Source organism: Mastigoproctus giganteus, chromosome 3 (assembly GCF_048544385.1).
Source record: "Mastigoproctus giganteus isolate SK-2022 chromosome 3, ASM4854438v1, whole genome shotgun sequence".
Lineage (NCBI taxonomy): Eukaryota > Metazoa > Arthropoda > Arachnida > Uropygi > Thelyphonidae > Mastigoproctus > Mastigoproctus giganteus.
In genome coordinates, this window is record NC_143577.1 from 28,381,429 (window position 1) to 28,401,419 (window position 19,991).

Sequence of the window (19,991 nt, forward strand, 5' to 3'; positions counted from 1 at the left end):
GTTTGGGTGAGTTTTCTGGGTTTGGGTGGGTTAACCTTTTCTCTCAATTGAATCAGTACCTATTTATGATAGGCCTGGTTTGCCATCTGACTGTTCTGAACAAATTCATAATAATTGAAGGTCAACCCAAACTGTGATCATCATCAACGGTGGTCTCACTTAAATGGGCACTGCCAGATGTAATTCTTAACATCTAGAGAATTTACATTCCATTTTTCATACACAACTTCGCGTGCGTGCTGTACACACACACACACACACATCATTAGCTAAAAATCATTAGCTAAAAGCATAAATAAATAATTTACATATATGTAAAGAGCACATTAGATTACCCTATTATGTAATGTAGTAAGAAAGTTTCTGACAACCAAGTTGATGTAACAGGTAAATTGAATGGATGCTTTGTGTCGACCTTTATAGATCTTTGCAAAGTTCCTTTGTGGTGAGGAGAATGGGCATTGTAAAATCAGCGATAAGGAAATTATAGAGGATATTTTACTATAAAAACTTTTGTGCCCAAAGGCAAGTAAGGGGCTGTGGTTTAAATTGAATATAGCCAATTATTTTAAAGGAAGTAGTGAGGAATGCATCAAACCATTAAGGTTAATTATGAGAGCTTTATCAGACTTGAGAATTCCCTTGGATTGCACTGGAATGTACATCAATTTATATCATTGAAAGAACAGTGTGTAATTACAAATTACTTAGTCAGATCGAATTTTAGGTAAAATCATGAAGGCAGTGATTAAGAATGAAATAAAGAGGCATCTAGATAGGAATGGTTTTCTCAAGGGAGCCCAGCATGTTTTTATAAATGGAAAACCTTTTTTAAGTAATCTGATAAACTATTATGACAGCATCTCACATCAGTTGGAAGTAAGTAATAACACTGACAGTGTTTAAAAGGAGCACTTCCTTCTGGGCGCCTCCGTAGCCAGGTGGGAAAGAGCAGCAGTGTGTAGCACACGCTTCTTGATTAGACCGGGGTTCGAGCCCGTCACCACCAAATACGGAAGATGCGGAAAAGTCAGAAAATGACCACCGCATATCCCGGAGCAATGTGCCCTTAGTTGATAATGCTCCTAAAAACCAAATAACAAACAAATAAGAACTTCCTTCTGTGTCAGCACAAATGTATTTTTCCTAAAAACATAATTTTTGGTATATTTCTCTAGTCCCAATTCCAGGAGGTGCGGCACACATGGCCCTGCCCCACTAAGGGCAGACCCAGAGCATTTCCTAGAAACAAATAGAAAATACCCAGTGGCTAACTATGTGAGAAACTCAATATCCAGAGCAGTTAAATAGCCTTGTAACTCATTATAAATTAAATAAAAGGCACATACCATGTGAAATTTGCTTTAAGATGTTTAGCAAATTGTTATCACATCAATCTACACTTAACAGATGTTGGCTATGTTTCAAGGTTCTGCTGAATCCTGTATTGAAGCCTCTAAGCAGATAAGCGCTGCCAGCACTGAAACTGACCTCTATCAATAGAAAAGGATATTGGAAAGAAAATAAGACTTTTCTGATGTGACGAGCTTTGCTTCAGCAGAGGAACATTTTTAGTTATTAACCAGCAGCATTCATGTTACACCTGACAGATATTGCACAAAAATAGTCTTTGTACTGACATTTTTGGTTCAAGATTAATGATTGAAAACTTTATCTACCTTCTTAAATATGGACAATTTTACTAGACCAGTTTTCGAAGTGAACGTTTAGGGTTTTTACAATGTAATTGCACGAGAACACCTGTCAGATGCAGTGTGACCACTTGTGCAACGTTTTTTTTTGTTTAGTGTGTGTGTGACAAAATTAAAATGCAGTGATTAGGAATGTCACCAGAATAGTTGAGCCTAATAAGTAGCAAAACAAAAAAAAAAACTACTTTCTTGTAGCAACAAGAGAGAAGGATGAGGGAAAATAATTATAAGAATGCGAGTGTTATACGGGGAATATGTTCCTAAATTAATTTGGAGATAATAGCCAGTTGAAACAAATTTAGCAGCCCTGCCCCTTGATAGCACCTACAGCTGGATAGATGTGGGTGCTACAAGGTCTGTTTTGATTTATTTTTGTTTCATGTTAATTGTCACATTGTTGTGGTAGGTTTCTAGTTCCTTTTGTAGTAAAAGTTAATCAAATCCAGCCATGGGTGCCAACAAAGGGTACCACCTGCTTATATCATTAAAAATATGCAAACATAATTTTGAAAAAAACTAGTAAATTGAATGGATGCTTTGTGTCGAACTTTATAGATCTTTGCAAAGTTCCTTCGTGGTGAGGAGAAACTGCTAGTGAACCTGGTTCTGTTCTCAAAAAGAAGCCTCCTGGTGGAATAAGAAGCACCTGTACGTCAGGAAATATTGCAGCTGTCAGGATCATTCTCAAACACTGCAGTGTTCTGCATATTGGCATGCACTGTCATTGAACTCATCCAGTAGGAGTGTACAATGAATATTTCACTGAGACTTAAATTTCCATCCTTACAAGGTACAGACAGGTATTAAAAGGATTAAAACTTTGATCTCCTTACCTGCAAAAATTTTTGTCAAGAAATGCTAACTCAAACGGATTTCAATGAAGACTTTATTCACAATCTATGGATGTGTGATGAAACTCACTTTCATCTAAACAGTTTTGTGAATAAACAACACTTTTGTTATTGGTCAGAAGAAAACCTTTACCAATTCTGCCATCAACCATTGCATGGTGACCAAGTAACAGTTTGGTGTGTAATTTCATCTTACAGCCAGCATTATCAGCCCATATTTTTTCGAAGATGATAAACTGACATCAGGCCATTATGATAACATGATCACAAGTTTTTTGACTGATGAGCTAGCTACTATGTTTTCTCAGGTTAATGAGGCCAATTGGTTTCAAAAAGCAAGGTGTACCCTCATTTCCCACACATATTGAAGAGCTGAAAGAAATTGCCAAATTCCTGTCATGGGAAACATGCATGGAAGAGACAGAGATCACCTCAAAGATATCATCATCCATTGTTGATCCACTACAGGATGAAGGCCTCTTCAGTACACCCCATCTTTGGTCTTTTTCTTAGGCATTTAGAGTCAAGCAGTATCCATTCCAAAATTTGGTCCATCTATGATCAGTTCTTGATATATGACATTTCAAACACTTTGTTCTTTCAATGATGTCACAGACCTTGGTTTGTTGGTGAACCCATGCACATGTTTTTCAGTCTTTTTTGATTGTGTTTACAATTTGGCATTCTATACTTCTCTGTGTGACCCCCTCAGTCTTTGTAAAGCTTCAGCATTCAGTGTCCATTTTTCACAACCATATGTTAGGACAGGGAGGAGGCATTGTTCAAAAACTTCGTTTGAGACAGAGTGGCAAATTTGCCTTGAAGATTATATTAAGCTTTCCAAATGCTTGCCATCTTTTATGTGCCATTCAATTAACATCCTGATGTTGAAATTTCTTGTCCAAGGTAAACATACCTTTCCACTTCTTTTTTTTTTTGGTCTGGTAAATTTGTTAAACATAACCTGTGTTTTCTTAATATTCACAGTCTTGCTTTCTTGCTGCAGTTCTTCAATGTTTTGTTGCAGTTCTTCTGGATCATTGAAAAAGAGAATAATATCATCTGCAAAGCATAAGCGATTCAGGTAATCTCCATATCCCTTGAGTCCTTTATTATACCAATTTTTCTTGCCAAAAGTTTCTTCTAAACAGGCAGAAAATAGTTTTGGGGAGATTTTGTCTCCTTGTCAGATGCCTTTATCATTGTTGACCCATATTGATGCAGTTGCCTTTTCATATATTGATTGTAAAATTTTGACGTAAGCTTTGTTCTACACCTTGGTTGATTAGGGTTTTGGTTGTTGCTTGTTTTGTGACTGAGCGAATGCTTTTGTGTACTTGAAGGCTATACATAATGGAAGGTTGTATTCATTGTGCTGCTCTATAGCTGCTGCACTCTTTGGATGTGATCCATTGTACTGAAACCTGCTTGTTCCTTGGATTGTGCCACATCAAGTATTGTGCCTATTCTTTTTGAAAGTATCTTTGTGAAAACCTTGTAGACAACTATCAATAGGCCTATTGGTCCACCACTCACAGTCAAACACTTCTGGAATGTACTCTATATAATAATGCTCGACTAGTGTCATTTAGTTCTCTGTCAAATTTAAATGAACCTTTGTTGCTTAGCCATATCATAGGCGAAAAATCAAATCTCACAGAATTCTTCTCCTTCCTAAAACGAATAGGATTGTATAGCTGTTTTTAACTGCTTCTAAATCAACAAACACAGGCAGTATGCACCACTTGCATAAGTGCAATATGACTTAAGTAGCCATTGCACTTAAAACCCCATCAACAACAGCCTATTGGTCAATAGTGTTTTTAAACCTGCCTTGTCACCCTTTTTGTGCAGTAGGAGGGCTTCTGCATTTTTCCATGCTACAGGTACTTGGTTAATTAGAAGACATTTTTAAAATGGTCTGGCTAGAGCTCTACTAGATGGCCTCCAGCTTTTCAACATTTCAACAGTGACTTTATCGGGTCCTACTGTTTTGCCATTTTTCATTGATTTTATAGCAAATTCTGCTTTTTCCACCAAAATTTATGCTACAGCTTCTGCATCTGGTGTTAGATCCACTTGTTTTCCTTTATCCTTATAAATATTTGGATAAAATTCTTCCACTTGTTTTAGTATTTGTTGTTGGGATTTTGTTGTTGTGCCATCCTCAAGCCTCAGAGCAAACATTTGGCTCTTGTGTGCGTAACCATTTTTCATTTTGCTTTCTTTAGCCCTTGATTTTCTTCTGTAGTTCTTCTGACAAGATCAACATTGAATTTGCATATTTCTTCTTTTATGTGCTTTCTTATGATCTTGCACATTTCTATATATTCCATCTTGTTTCTTATGTTACCACTTTGTTTAATTTCTCATTGCTTTTCCATCATGGCAATTGTTTCTTTTGATATTCTGGTTGGTTTTTCTTGTTTTATAGAATTATGCAGGGGCATAAGCAGTGTCTACAGTAGCCTCAACAATTTTGTCATTATTGGTTGAAACATCTCTGTCAGGAAGGTCATGCAGCACGCAAAAATGATTGGATAGTTCTAGTTCAGTTTTGACAATTTTTCAATAGTTAGTATCGATGTTCTTCACTTTAGTTAACTTGAACAATTTCTTTTGTTCTTTCTTGCAATCAATTTTGATTTTTGGTTTCAGTAACTCAGCGGTTCTCAAACTTTCTGAACCCACGCCTCCCTTGACCTGTAAAATTTTCTCGATGCCTCCCTTGAAGTAAAGCATCTATAATTGTGCAATTTCTTATTTTTAATATGTTAATACAATAATTATTAATACTACATGAAATAATAAGCACCTGTAGTTCTAAATTACTAACGTAATTTAGAACTACAACTTCTAAATTACTAACGATTATTATCAGTAAGTAATCACGCCAAAAACAATAAAAAACACAATCGCACACCGCTGAAACCATATTTTCAACCATGCAGCTAATGCTATGCTATGCAATCTACCTATATATGTCATACATAGTACGCATTAAATTATATATATTACATTACATCATATCAATCATAATTCATCAATCCATTTCAGCAAAATATAATATTTTTTTTCCAAATGTTTATTTCGTGTTTATATCGAAGTTAGAGTGAGATAGGTGGCGGTAAATGCTTTCCTCTAGCAAGGTTATAAAATTTAATGTTATGTTATGAAAGTTTATTTATATGTATATATTTTTTTATTTATATACGTTATGTTATGAAAATTACATTTCTGTTAAACTTTTCGCGTCTCCTTTTGCACTAGTCCGCACCTCCCAGTTTGGAAATCGCTGCAGTACCTGATGGTTCGCTTCCAACATTAAAATGGATATTCACTGACTGAGCAGTCAGTGAATATCATTTTATTGTTTGTCGGTATGAAGTTAATTTCACTAGCATTTCCAAGAGGGCTCTTCCACATCCATTTTCAGTGGACTTTTTTTCTTGAAGGGTAAGTTCATGATGAACAAATTTTGTTCCTTCGCAAATTGCCTCTGTCATCCTTTTTTCAGTTCCATGTGAGCCAACAGATCTTACCAGTTCTTGCATTGGAAAATCCCATTACAATTTTATAGTGGTAGTTGCCTTGCTTTTAAAGGGGCAATACATCTTCATAAAATTCTTCAACTTCGTCATCACAATGGCTACTTGTAGGAGCATAAGCTTGAATAATTTAATGAGAATAACAAGCAAGCAAACAGTTCTTTGCTAATATTTTCTACTTGAATCTGCTAGTCTTTTTGTTGATCAGAAGCCCAATTCCACTACACCATCCATTATTTGTTCCTTTGTAGTACAGCCAATGTCCATCTAGTTTGACCAAATCTTCACCTTTTCTTCGAATCTCACATAAACCGGTGATGTCCCAACTGATGTTTTTGAGCTCTTGTAATAGTTCTTCTAGGTGAGGCTGTGCTCATAGACCGAATGTTAAGCATTCCAGTGTCTAAAGTTCAAAGGCAGCCTGATAGAGCCCAGTGATTCTTGGCACCCTCTGCTGTTGAGCTGGTCTCACCATTGCTGTAGGTAGTAGCTTGCAGGCCTCTGGAGAATTAGGGCCATTTATTTTTGTTGTGAAGCCATGTTGAGGGAATTGACCATAATCAGCCTTGCTGGTCCAGTTTGGATTGGCAGAATTTGGATCGATTTAGTCTGGTGTCTTAGCTTTGATCTGAACATTGTGGGTTGCCGACCGGGCTAGCCGAGTGGGTAAAGTACCTGCCCGGCAACCCGAAGGTCGCGGGTTCGATTCCCGCCTCGGGCTTGGATCAAAGTACTGAAAAAACCTTGGGAGGTGCAATATGGCCACAGAAGCCGATGCGCCAACAACTACCAAATCAAAAAAAAAAAAAAAAAAAATTGTGGGTGATCCTGCTAGGAGTATATGCTAGGAGTTCTGAAGCTTATACAATTTTTGGGCTCTATTTAAGAAAAAGAATACAAAATTTCAAATGAAAAATTGGGTACAAAGGTGAATATTTATTTAGAATGAGAAAATAAATCACGACAAATTACAAGATACAAAACATTTTCTGGATTCACAAAATCCAGAAAAATAACATAATATTTTTATTAATTAACTGCCTGATACACCTCTATAATACTTTTTTTTCCCTACATTTTTTGGCTGCATACTCTTTGATTGCCTGTTCATATGATGATGATTTTGTAACATCATTTTCTGTAGAGAGAATAGAAAAATAATTCAGTCTTTCCTCTAGCATGGTTGATCAAAATTTATTTTTTATTATTGATAGTTTAGAAAAGTTTCTTTCAGCTTCACAACTCGTTATTGGTAATGTCATGTAAATTTTTAGGATTGTTGTCAAATTAGGGAAACCCTCTATCACGTTTCTTTCATATATGAGCTGTAAGATTTCAGAGCATTTCAAGTTTTCTTGTGCAGTGACTAATCTAAAATACTCTGAATTGACGATACTCATTAACCAGTTTGTCGTTGATGTCTCGTTGTGGCATATTGTGAGTTTTATGTTATCTCCATTGATGTCAGTATTTCGTATCAGATCAGCAAGAAATTTAAATCTTTTTCCAATGTGTTCATATGATTCACTCATCTTCATTAATTGGATTATCAAACAATCCAAGACCCTGTTTATTACTTCTATTTGAAATTTATCTCTTCCTCTTAATGAATTACTGCTTTTGTTATGATCTGAAAATTTTTTGTTACAATTCACTTCTTGACGTCAGCATAATTTCTATTGATTTCATCACTCATTTTATCAGTTTATGAATTTTCTCTCAGTTCTTTAATAAATAAATTTAAAGATGACAAAAGAAGGTACCCTTCATATACGTCCAAATCAGGAGTCTGTAATTTCTCACTTGTTTTATTGAAACTTTCCAAAATGTCTTTCCGAATTTCAGTTAAAATAGCGTATTCAAGCTTTACCAACTTTTTTAATTAACTTTTAGCATCTCGTCTGTGTTCATTTCTCTTCTGAGTCTCTAAAAATATATTTTAGAGTTCTTAAAATGTCGTCATACCCATGTTGCAAGGCTTGAACAGCTTTATAATGAGCAGACCATCTTATTACACTTTGACTCTTTAAAGAATTCAAGTTGGCATGTGTGTGTTTTAAATACTCCATCTCATAGATGAACACAAAAAGAAAACATAACTGTTGCAAAATACCAAAGTAGTCAACAATTTCAGGTACTGTGGAGGCAGCTTTTTCTCTGATGAGATTAAGGGATTGAGTTGCGTGCAGCACATATTCTGCATACTTATTAATGTTTTTAAAGAGTGCTTTCATAACAGCTGCATTGTCATATGGCTGACTGCGATGTTCAACAGCAGGTTACAATCGTGCAGTACTTGTTTCGCTTTGTTGAATAAATTTGCAAATAGATAGTTCTCAGTTAGCAAAAAAGTTAAAAATTGCTCATAGGGTTTTCCATTATAACAGTAGCACGCAATAGTCAGCAACTGATCAGAGTTTGTCACATCCAGTATAGAATCTATAATAATGTACATTCTACATTATTGTAGTAGTAGTTGGTGTCTGGGTTATTATTTGATTTACCACTTCATTTTGTACACATTTTCCCATTATTTCAATTAATTCTTCGTAAACTGTTTTGGATAAATAAGTCGCATTTGTTTTTTTCATTTTGACATTTTTCCAAGTGCTCATGCAAAAATGGATCAAATTCGGCAATTAGTTCGATGATTCCCATGAAATTTCCGTTATTTGAAGAACACCACTTTTCATTGTGACCTCTGAAGGGCAAATCTCTTTTACTTAAAAAATTTAATAACTGCAACTACTGTTTTTAACACTTTAAAATAATACTGAATTTTCTTTCTTGTCTTGTTCTTCAAGACATAGGTCTAGTGCATTTTTATTTGATTTACATGTGATCCAAGTAAACATAGCTTTCTTGTGCTCTGTGGAGTCTTCATGACTTTTGAAGTTTCTCAATACAGGCAACCCCCATATAACACGGTACTTCTACAACATGAGAGCTGCCATAGAATTGTGTTACCCATGCTCAAACACGATTGATAAATCACAGCAATCCTCGCACAACACGGTACTTATATAACACTATTTCGCTCTAACATGGTAGAGAATTTCAGTAAACCTTGTATAACGGTATTTTTGAGCTTTTGTGCGAGGAAAACCCTGCTGTTATGTTGGATTCCACTCTTTTTTGAATCCCTGCTGTTGACTCGCTAGTCAAAAAAAATTATTGAGAAATCCCTGTGTTTTATTTTGTTCGGAAATTTCCATGTTACATTCTATGCTGTTGAACTTGTGGAAAAATCTAGATTTCAAAGTTTTATTACTATTTGATAGCACACCAGGCCATCCAAATGTTGAAGTCATATTCCTACCGCCACAGTTGTAATGGATTAATACAACTTCTTTCATTCAACCATTAGATAAAAGTATTATATTCACCTTTAAAACTCATTACATCAGAAAATCGTTACAATGGATTTTTCAAAAAAATTGATTTCACACATTAGCATTAGTAGAGGCATTTGATGCAAGAAAGCAAGCTTATGCAGCATCAGCCAAAAAAAAAAAAAAAAAACACTTCCACTTCACCCCTCTGTTCATTCAAAATACCTGTCCAGCTGAGCCTTAAACTTATTTAGGCTATCAACCTCCACGACAAGGGATGGAAGTCTGTTCCACCAACCATCACCCGCTGGCTAAAGGCAAATTTCCGCACATCTATCCTACATCTGTCTTTCCTCAATTTGAATTTATGCCCTCTCAGGTGATTATTCTGAGCTAGAGGAAGAATCCCATCAGCATTGACCATGCTCAAACCATTCAAGGCTTTATACACCTCTATCAGATCACCTCGCTGGTGCCTAGTCTCCAGACACTGTAATTTGCAAAACTTAAGCCTTTCTTCGTAAGAGCACCCCTTTGTTCCATTCACTAATCTTGTTGCCCTTCTCTGTACTCGTTCCAGCAGCTCTACATCCTTCTTGAAATGAGGCCTCCAGACCTGTATACAGTACTCTAGGTGTGGCCTGACCATTGCCTTATACAAGAGAATAATCACCTCCTTATCCCTGCTGGAAAAATTCCTGTATATCATTGACAATACTCCATGAGATACTCTTGCAGCCCGTCTGCACTGCTCTGAGAACTTCATATCTGCCTGCACAACCACAACCACCCCCAAGTCCCTTTCATTCTCTACCACTGTAAGTGTAGTACCACAGAGTTGATACGTTGCTCTGGGGTTGCTGTTTCCCATGTGTAGTACTTTACATTTGTCAATGTTAAACTTCATTTGCCACCTCTCAGCCCATCTGCTCAACCTTTCCAGATCCTGTTGCAGCAGCATAGTGTCAGTAGTGTCCTTGAAAACCCTGCCAACCTTTGTATCGTCTGCAAACTTGGACTTTAAGCTTGATATACCATCATCAATATCATTTATAAATACAGAAAACAATAATGGACCCAACACTGAGCCCTGAGGGACTCCACTAATAACATTAGTCCATGATGAGCAGTGTCCATTGATTACCACTCTCTGTCTTCTCCCCCTCAACCACCCCTTTATCCATAGCAGCGATTTGCCTCCAATGTCACACTGCTCCAATTTGTGTAGCAGTCTTCCATGTGCAACAGTATCAAAAGCCTTTCTAAGATCCAAGTATATAATATCAAAGCTATTCCCTGCATCCAGTTCTTTTGTGACTGCATCATATCAAATTGGTCAGGCAAGACTTCCCCTTAACAAAACCATGCTGTGTCCAAGCTATAACTGAAGTCTTGTCTAAATGATCCTGCAGTGCTTCTTTAACCAGTGCCTCCATTAATTTTCCTGGAACAGAAGTTAAGTTCACAGGTCTATAATTACTTGTGTCAGCCTTTGATCCTCCTTTGTGAATTGGGGTCACATTTGCACATTTCCAGTCTATGGGTACCTCCCCTGTGTCCAAGGAAGCTCTCATAATTATGGCTAAGGGTTTGCTTACTTCCTTTGCTGCCTCCTTTAATATAACTGGATAGATCCCATCCACCCCAGGTGCCTTTCTTGTGTTTATCTTCAACAATTTCTCCTCCACTTTACTCCCAGTTATTTCAAGATTCTGTAGCTTACTGCTAGAGTTGAATACACTTCTGGCATTCCCCTCGCTGAATAACTCCTCATGTGTGAATGTCAATGCAAAATATTCATTTAGTTTGTTAGCTACCTGAGCAGGATCATCAACAGTTGACCCATCAATATCAAGTGGACCAATCTGATTCATCCCCTTCCTTCTACAGTTTACATAAGTAAAGAACTCTTTGCTGTTTTTCTTTGCATCCCTTGCCAAGGATTTCTCGTAATCTGCCTTCACCTGCCTAACCTCCTTTGTAACTTGGTTGCATATCAACTTGTGTATCTATCGTAGGCTTCTGTGTCATGTGTTAATTTGTAAGTATCCCATGCATTTTTCTTCTCTGCCATATGCCTCATTAGTTCATCTGACATCCATTTTGGCCTAAACCTTGAACAATATTTCTTAGTTGGTATGTAAAGCCTAGTAGCTTCCAAGATAAGTTCTTTGAATGCTTCCCATTTTGAATTTGCTGTTGGTAACATCATCAGTTGGTCCCACTGTATAGAATTTAAATACTGTCTCAGTCCATCGTAGTCGCCTTTACGGAAGCAATAATCCTTCCCTTTACCCCTAATGGTAGTTACCTCTTTGAGTAAATCCCACATTAGTACACTGTGATCACTGCCACCTAGTGGTTCATTTATCTGCAGATTCTTAATGCATGAAGAATCACTGCTGATAATCAAATCAAGAGTATTACTCCCTCTAGTTGCCTCCCGAACATGCTGATGTAGAAAACAATCATCCAATAAATCCACAAAAGCCCTGCTAGTGTGTGAGTGAACAGCCCCCAAATTCCAGTCAATATCTGGGAAATTAAAATCTCCCATTATAAGACTCTCTGATTTACTGGCCCACTCTATTTCCCTGTACAGTTTCTTATTATACTCATCAGAGTCATTAGGCCTATAGCACACTCCTACTCTCAATTTTGATCTCCCAATGCTTATGTCACACCAAACTGACTCGACACTGCACTGTCCAGCGATGTCGACTGGCTTCACTTCCTAATAGCATAACCCCTCCCCCTTCCTATCCTGTCTATCCTTTCTGTAGACGTTGTACTCCCCAAATTCCAGTTCTGCATCCCTTATATCTGTGTGACACCACGTCTCTGATATCCCAACAATATCTGCCTTTGATGTTTTGAGCAATACCTCAAATTCATCAGTTTTATTTACTAAACTCCTAGCATTGGTGTACACGCAAGTATACCTGCACCTGTTTCTATTCTTAGCTACCCTAACACAACCCATTACTTCAATAGATTTTGAATCTCTTGAAGTAATGGAGGCATGGAAACATTTCTCAATTGTGGACTGTATTAGAATCATACTTTTATCGCTGAAAGAAGTAAAACTGTCAACATTAAATGCATGTGGCAAAATGTATGGCCAGAGTCAGTTCATTCAGGAAATATGATTGAACGGGCCGAAAATGGGATCGGTGCGATAGTAGAACATGCTATGTCGGTAGGAGGCTGAGGTTTTGATGATATGACTACTGAAGCCTTCCTGGGTAGCACAGTTGATAGAATTGCCCTCCCCCACCCATAATACCGGCTGGAAAAGACCTGAGTTCGAATCCTGCTGATGAAGGGAGGAATTTTTATTGGTCTTTTTCACAATGTGGCTGAGTTAATCGGGCTCCAGCGAGGGTAGCATGGTTTTTTGTCCAGCAAAGCAGAAAATCGACTTCAGGACACACGCAATTTATAGGCAATATACACAGAGTAACATGGCCTTAGTCGCCAGTGCTCCTAAAAAATTAAAAAAAAAAAGATATGATTACTGAAGACGTTCAAGAATTACTGGCAGAAAAAGAGGCCGGCGTAGCGGATTTGGTGCAAATGGCATCGGAGGTAAAATCAAATCAATTCAGATGGTGATAGCACAGATGAAAATTCTAAACTTCCAAATTTTACACTAAAAAGCATAGTGGAAGGCATAAAGTTAGCTGAGCAATTAGAATCTTATAATGCAGATCCTTGAATGAAAGGAGCCCGAAGTTCAAAAGGGGGCTTCAAAAATGCTTAGTTCTATACGAAATTCACAAAGATTTATCAAGCAAAAGCAAACAAACCCAGATTACTGATTTTTTAAAGAGAACAGAAGATACACAAAATCTAGAATTGTGTATTTTTGTTAGCTTTTGGAACGTAACCCCCTCTTGCACTTTTTCTTAGTCCTATATAATACAATTTTGCACAACATGACATTTTATAGAAACCTAATAACCGTGTTATACGAGGGTTACCTGTATATTCATCCAGTCTGAAAACTCGTCTGATGTAAGATGTCTGTCTTGCTGAAAACAATTTACAAACGAAACAGTATATGCAACCTTTAGTCTTGGAATAGGCTAGTCAGGATCTCATAACAATTTGACCACTTTAATTTTTTTCAAAATATCTGTTTGAGAAGCTTCTCTTTTGTCCATTGTATGTTCTGTTTGATTCTCTGTAAATATTATTGGGATAACAATTTTGAAAACACAAACTGTCTTTCATTAAACAGTGTTGAATGAAATTATTGCTCATCGAGACAGGCCATAATGAAAGATCGCGGTACTTATTGAAGTAGACAGATTCGTAAAAATTAATTTGTTGACTTCGAATTTATTTTGATGAATTCTGCTGCTGACCTTTGTACATGCTCTGTTGACCATACAAGTTATGTTTTCTTTACTGTTAATTTCATCTTCCTTCTGCTTTTTTGTTTCCTGTTTGGGAGTGACCTGATTCTCATAATCTTCTTTATCTCTTCTGTTGTCATTTTCATTATCTATATTTTCTTTCTGTCGTAGTTCTTTTCCTTATCTTCATGATTTTGATCATCAGTGTTTTTAGTTTCCGTTGTGATATAATGAGAAAGTTTTACTGTAATATCAATACTTAACAGTGCTTATCATACAGTTAAAGAGAATAATTTATTTTTCTTCCCCTTCAGATTTCAAAAGAAGATTTTGATGTAGAAGTTCGGAAATTTGTTACTCCTGAAGCAAGTATGTTTCTTGTTCAAAGTTTTTTTTTTTTTTTTTTTTTTTTTTTTTTTTAAATACGTATATCAAATTTTTAGATTGCCAAGACTTGAAAGTTGAATGATACAAGAATTCAAATCAGAGTGGATAGTGGTCTTTTCATGTTCAGTCTTACCCATGCTATTTATATAGAGCTGTATAGCATTTTTGAAATGATTTTGAAAAGAAAAATATGTTTGCCAAGTGCATTTCAACTTCCATGAGAAAGCAGATATAAAACTTTGATTACCTTATGTAACTGAGAACATTACAAACCTGTATTCTAAGTTTGCATTTCCAGTTACAGTACTGATAACATCTAATTGCTACAGAGCACTTTATCCCCACAATTGGAGGGGGGGGAAGGTTCTCCGATCATGAATATGAGTTTGAAGCAAACGAGTAAACAGCAGCTGCAATGACAAAGAAAACAAAAATAAATTTCTTTGTAAGTTAAAATGAAAGTAATTGAATGTTTAGAAAAGGTAGAGAGAGTACTGGTGACATTGTGCATGTAAAATCTTCACAAAGCTGTGTACATACCATTGATGCAAATGCAGAAAAAAATTAAGACAATTTCAAGGACAAGAACTTTTAAAAGTGTAACACCAGTAAATGATACCCGAGTACAAACTCTAGCGCTTAGAAAAGATGGAAAAATTGTCATCAAGCATCAAAATTTAACTAGTGAGCCACTAAGCCTATTTTTTTTTTTTTTTTTTTTTTAACAAGAAAAAGGCTTCAAATTTATATGAAGACATAAGTGAAAATGAATCAGATGCCCAACCATTTAGCACACATGTTGATTGCTTTTAAAGTGAGAAAGTTTTGCATAACATTAAAATAATTGGAGAATCAGCAGATGCTGAAACAACAAATAATTTGAAAAATAACTGACGGTAGCTATAGTCTAAAACTAGTTATGAACATTGAAGAAACTTTATACTGGAAATGCCCATTAAAACATATCTCAGGAGGGAAAAAAAAGTCTAGATTTAAACCAGTCTAAGATCACCACCACTCTTTTATGAGGGGGTATTTGAAAAGTTCATGGCCTGGGTCCCTCAACCATCAGAATGAATATAAAGGGTTCATTTGATAAGTCTAGGAACATATAATCCCCTTTGGATCGATACACTTTTGCTCAGTGCTGCAATGCATTGTTCCAGCTGTGACCCCTCGGTATGGGCACGTTTATGTGGCAAGGTGATCTCCCATAGATGCTGCCAGTCCTCCAGATTAACATCATAGGAATCTGGCATATTTTCCATATGCTCCAACCCCTGGAAACCCAGAAAGGAAGATTCTGGTGGTTGAGGAACCCAGCTTTAGCCCCTGCTTTGACAAGATGGGTGGTCCTGGGATGGCTCACCTAGGATCATTCAGCTAGTGAGTTTGCCTGCAAGGGTCAACCATGCCAATACCATGCCTCAACCCTCACGGTCCAAGGGACAGGGTTCAGTCAACAGTGCAGGTGTGGTATCTGGATAGCCCTCACGTCCCACTCCTAAGCGCATTTATTGCTTTTTGGGTAGTGGGTGTCCCATTTGGGCTTGGTGGTGGACAGGGAGCCTGGACACTAAACCAAAATAAAACATACTATGAATCCTGATAATCTAAACTTTACTCCTGGAGCCTTAACACAGTCCCTACTAGAAAATAAAGGCACAGATACAGACACCACTTCATCAAAGAGGCCCAGAACTGAAACTATACAAAGTCCAACACCTAGATAACTGATAATTCATTTCACTGAAGAGAAACCTATAGGGAAAATGTCACCATTCTCTATTCAGGAATTTTAAGGGTTGGTAGGCTCCCCTAAATTTGTAAGATGACAACTTTCTAGGGATATCCTCATTGAAACTAAGTGTTTATAAACATTCAGAACAGCTCCTCTGAGCCATCTGTATTGGGGGAATACCAATTATGGTAACACCCCATAAAACACTGGACTCATCCTTAGGCATGATCTCTGAATGGGATCTTCTTGAAGTGTCTGAAGAAATCTGCTCAGAATTAAAATTTCAAGGAGTGACCAGCTGCAAAACAAATGTTTGCACATAAGGTGTGGAAATCTTTCCCGACTAGAAATCTCATCCTTACTTTTAATATGCTGTATCCTAATGAGATTAAAGCTGGCTATCTGAACTGCACAGTATATTCATATGTTCCAAACCCATTAAGGTGCTTCAAGTACGAGAAATATGGACATTCACAAATGGCCTGTCATGATGCCCTTTCATGGACTCAGTGTGGTGCCAAGGACCATGAAATGACACCATGTTCAACTAAAAAATACACCTGCATTAATTGCCAAGGAGAGCACACTGCATACTCTAAAGCATGCAAGAGGTGGAAGGAAGAAAAAGAATTACAAAGACTTAAGGCACAGCTGATCATTTCATACTAGAATGTCAGAAAAGCAGTTAAACCAGTAAATAGCAATAAGACAACATACTGAAAAGGTTTCCAAGAAACATTCCATTGGGACTCAGAAATGACTGTACCACTGAACGAGTCAGTTATGCCCATTGTTCACTATTTACTGAGCTCTGAAAAACTTGCACTGAAAATAATCAGCTACCACTCCAATATCAGTACCTCCTTGTGCTCCAGCATAAGTCAAGCAGTAAAGTAACAGTACACAAAACCCAACTGCTAACAGCAGCACAAGAAAAAATGGATGTCCAAACCAATGGACATCATCCATACATCCTGAAAAAAAAAACCCAAGACTGAGAAAAATAGGCATTCAGCACTTTGGAAGCTGACCAAGGGACCAACCAAGCCAAATTAATGGCCAAATTCTTACAGTGGAATTGTTGTGGATAAACAGTGAAATACAGAAGACATCAAGCATGAACCAGCCTGCTCTTGCTTACAAGAGACTTACTTACTGTGTGTGAAAAAAATCGGTGCCTCAATTCTCCATCAAAAATTTTGTATGTTGTTGTTTGGTTTTTTTTAGGAGCATTAGCAACTAAGGCCATATTGCTCTGGGGAAATGTGGTGGTCATTCCCTGACCTTTCTGCATCCTCTGTATTTGGTGGTCACGGGCTCAAACCCCAGTCTAATCAAGAAGCGTGTGCTATGCACTGCTGCTCTTGCCCACCTGGCTATGGAGGTGCCCCACAAAAATTGTATGATTTACGTTTGTGTGTACGGAAAAACATGAAAATCATTTTTACTACAAATGCATATACTTAAATAATTTTTTAAATTAGTTGAAAATTAACATCATATAAATATTACAACATATGAATTACTACTAACAATAAGAAAAACAATACAATAAAATTAACAAAATACAAAATTTTACAAAAATTGCACTTTTCTGGTTTTTGCAGAAGCAAACATCCTTATTATTTTATCTACATAAATTTCATCTAATACTTCATGTGCTAGACCTAGACATCTGCAGCAGCCCCCGCAGATGTCTAGGTCTAGTGCACCCCTATCATGCTCATTGCATTGCACACACCGCATAAGCCTTCAACCAGCCCTGCTAATGGTTGGAGCAAACTCCAGCCATTATTAATTAGGTTAGTTGTCTACTTGGCCAGTAAAACATATAACACAGGAAAGTTATGGCTATGCCATCTTGTCATCTATGCATATCCAGAATTCCAGAGCTGATTGAGATTGGTAGAGGACTTCAGAAAATTTTGCTGAAATATGCTGGAATCCTCTCTACAAAGGAAATCCAGTGGCCAGAGAAATGAGAACCACAAAAACCATGTCATGGTTATTTTAGTCCACTCTAAGGATGTTTGCTTTTTTTTTTTTTTTTGCAGGAAAGCAGACTACACATTAATTCCTGGTCTTAAAGGGAACCAGGAGGTTATAATCAAAACTGTGATTGCAGCAGTGCACAAAAAACACATAGACTGCACTTCTCAGATCAGAAAGCCTTCTATTGAAGAAAATTTAATGGTCAAAACGATAAAAGTTCATGGCCACAGCTTCAGGGATGCTACTTGAATTTTGCATAAAGGTTGGGGCACCTCCATAGCCAGGTGGGCAGGAGCAACAGTGCGTAGCACACGCTTCTTGATCAGACCAGGGTTCGAGCCCGTGACCACCAAATACAGAGGATGCGGAAAGGTCAGGGAATGACCATCGCATATCCCCGGAGCAATATGGCCTTAGTTGCTAATGCTCCTAAAAAAAAAAAATAGTATAAAGGTTGAGGTGATCCTCCTCTGTCAGTGATATGAAAATGGCAAAAGCTTTCATAACTTTAGACAAACCATGTTCCATGTAGGCCTGCTGAAAAGTTTGTAAGGCTAAGACATCACAATCATTTCAAGATATGATTGCGATGTCTTAGCCTTACAAACCTTTCAGCTGGCCTATGATGTCTTAGTTCCTTGTTTGATTGTATTTGGAATGTCCTTCTGAGAGTTCCAACATGAAACCAAACACTAGACTACAAAATGTCAAAATGTGTTTGTTTCCTGGTGGTCTCTGGGGTTTCCCCCCATTAGCCACTGTAGTGTCTATATCAGGCATGTGCCAATGCCGGCAGTGTGGTAAGTGTGGCTAGAGTGGTGTGTTTGTTCTGTTGAGTGTTGTTTGACAGCTCTGGCATCTTCACAGATATGGGGCATAGAACAAGTTTGTTCACTGCACCCTGCCTCCTGTCCCTAGCCATGAGGAGGTGTGCCTGGGTGTACACAGTGCACCGACTACATATTATAGTCAGAGTTGCAGTTCATAGCCTGCTCAGAAGACATCCTAATATTGACAGTCTGAAGTAATCACTAGTCAGTTGTTATTTGGTTTTTAGGAGCATTAGCAACTAAGGCCATATTGCTCCGGGGATATGCGGTGGTCATTCCCTGACCTTTCTGCATCCTCCGTATTTGGTGGTCACACCACTAGTCAGAGCAGCAGCCAGTATTATATCGGACATTTAACATTTGCAATAACAAAGGGCCTAGTAGATTGAAGGAGTATGTAAAGACTAGCAGTACTGTTTCAGAGAACATTGTTGAATTCTGTTTACTAATATTCAAATAAATAAATTCTAAAAACAATAGTAGTTTTCTTCTTCCTTTATGGTAAATATTACAAGAACCGTGGTAATATTATTTACAGCAATACTATATATAATTTTTCTTTATTTATGTCTCTTTCTCATCACTATCATCATCAGGATAATATGAATAAGTATGTTGTGTTCTGAATTTAGTGCATCCTTTACAAAACTGATTTCATTAAGTTTAATATTTGTGCACTGTTTACAGAGAACTGATTAGCTAAATAATTAAAGAAAATTCTTAATATAATCACTAATTCTTTGAGCTATTTAGCATTAGTTGAACTATTTGTTATTTTTTGTTTTCAGTACACTTACATAATGAGTTTTTGCTCTCATTCCTAAACAAGTGCCAAAGTCTTTGTTCAACACACTGTAAGTATTATTTGCTAGATCATATCTAGTTTATTATTTGATTAAGTTACTTTATTTAAGACATGGCCAAAGAGGTAAGAACATTCCCTCCAGTTGGTTACCAGTTGATTATGGTAGATCGATTCCACTTAAAAAAATTACAGTTGTCCAGTATATTTCTAAATGTTCTAAATCTACAAGGGTCTCTTCAAAAATTTTTGCGATCGATGTTAAATAATAAAAATAAATAATACCATTAAAATCTACATTCTTTATTTCTAAATTTCTCGTTTCATCAAAATTCTTCAAATATTTACCACTGGAAGGTGTGATTTTGTTGACGAGGTGCAAGTGCAAGCGGTGCTTGTCTTGTTGTTGGTTTTTTAAGAATAAGTGGTGTACTA

General features: G+C 37.0%; 1 protein-coding gene across 1 annotated transcript in view; it reads left to right on the top strand.

The window, feature by feature from the left end:
* Positions 1–19,991, top strand: part of LOC150087830 (transcriptional adapter 1-like) — a 141,841-nt gene that overhangs the window by 60,199 nt on the left and 61,651 nt on the right. Inside the window, exons 3-4 of the mRNA XM_090370455.1 lie at positions 14,119–14,173; positions 19,543–19,608. Coding sequence (XP_090226581.1) covers positions 14,119–14,173; positions 19,543–19,608 — 121 coding nt within the window. The remainder of the gene's footprint in view (positions 1–14,118; positions 14,174–19,542; positions 19,609–19,991) is intronic.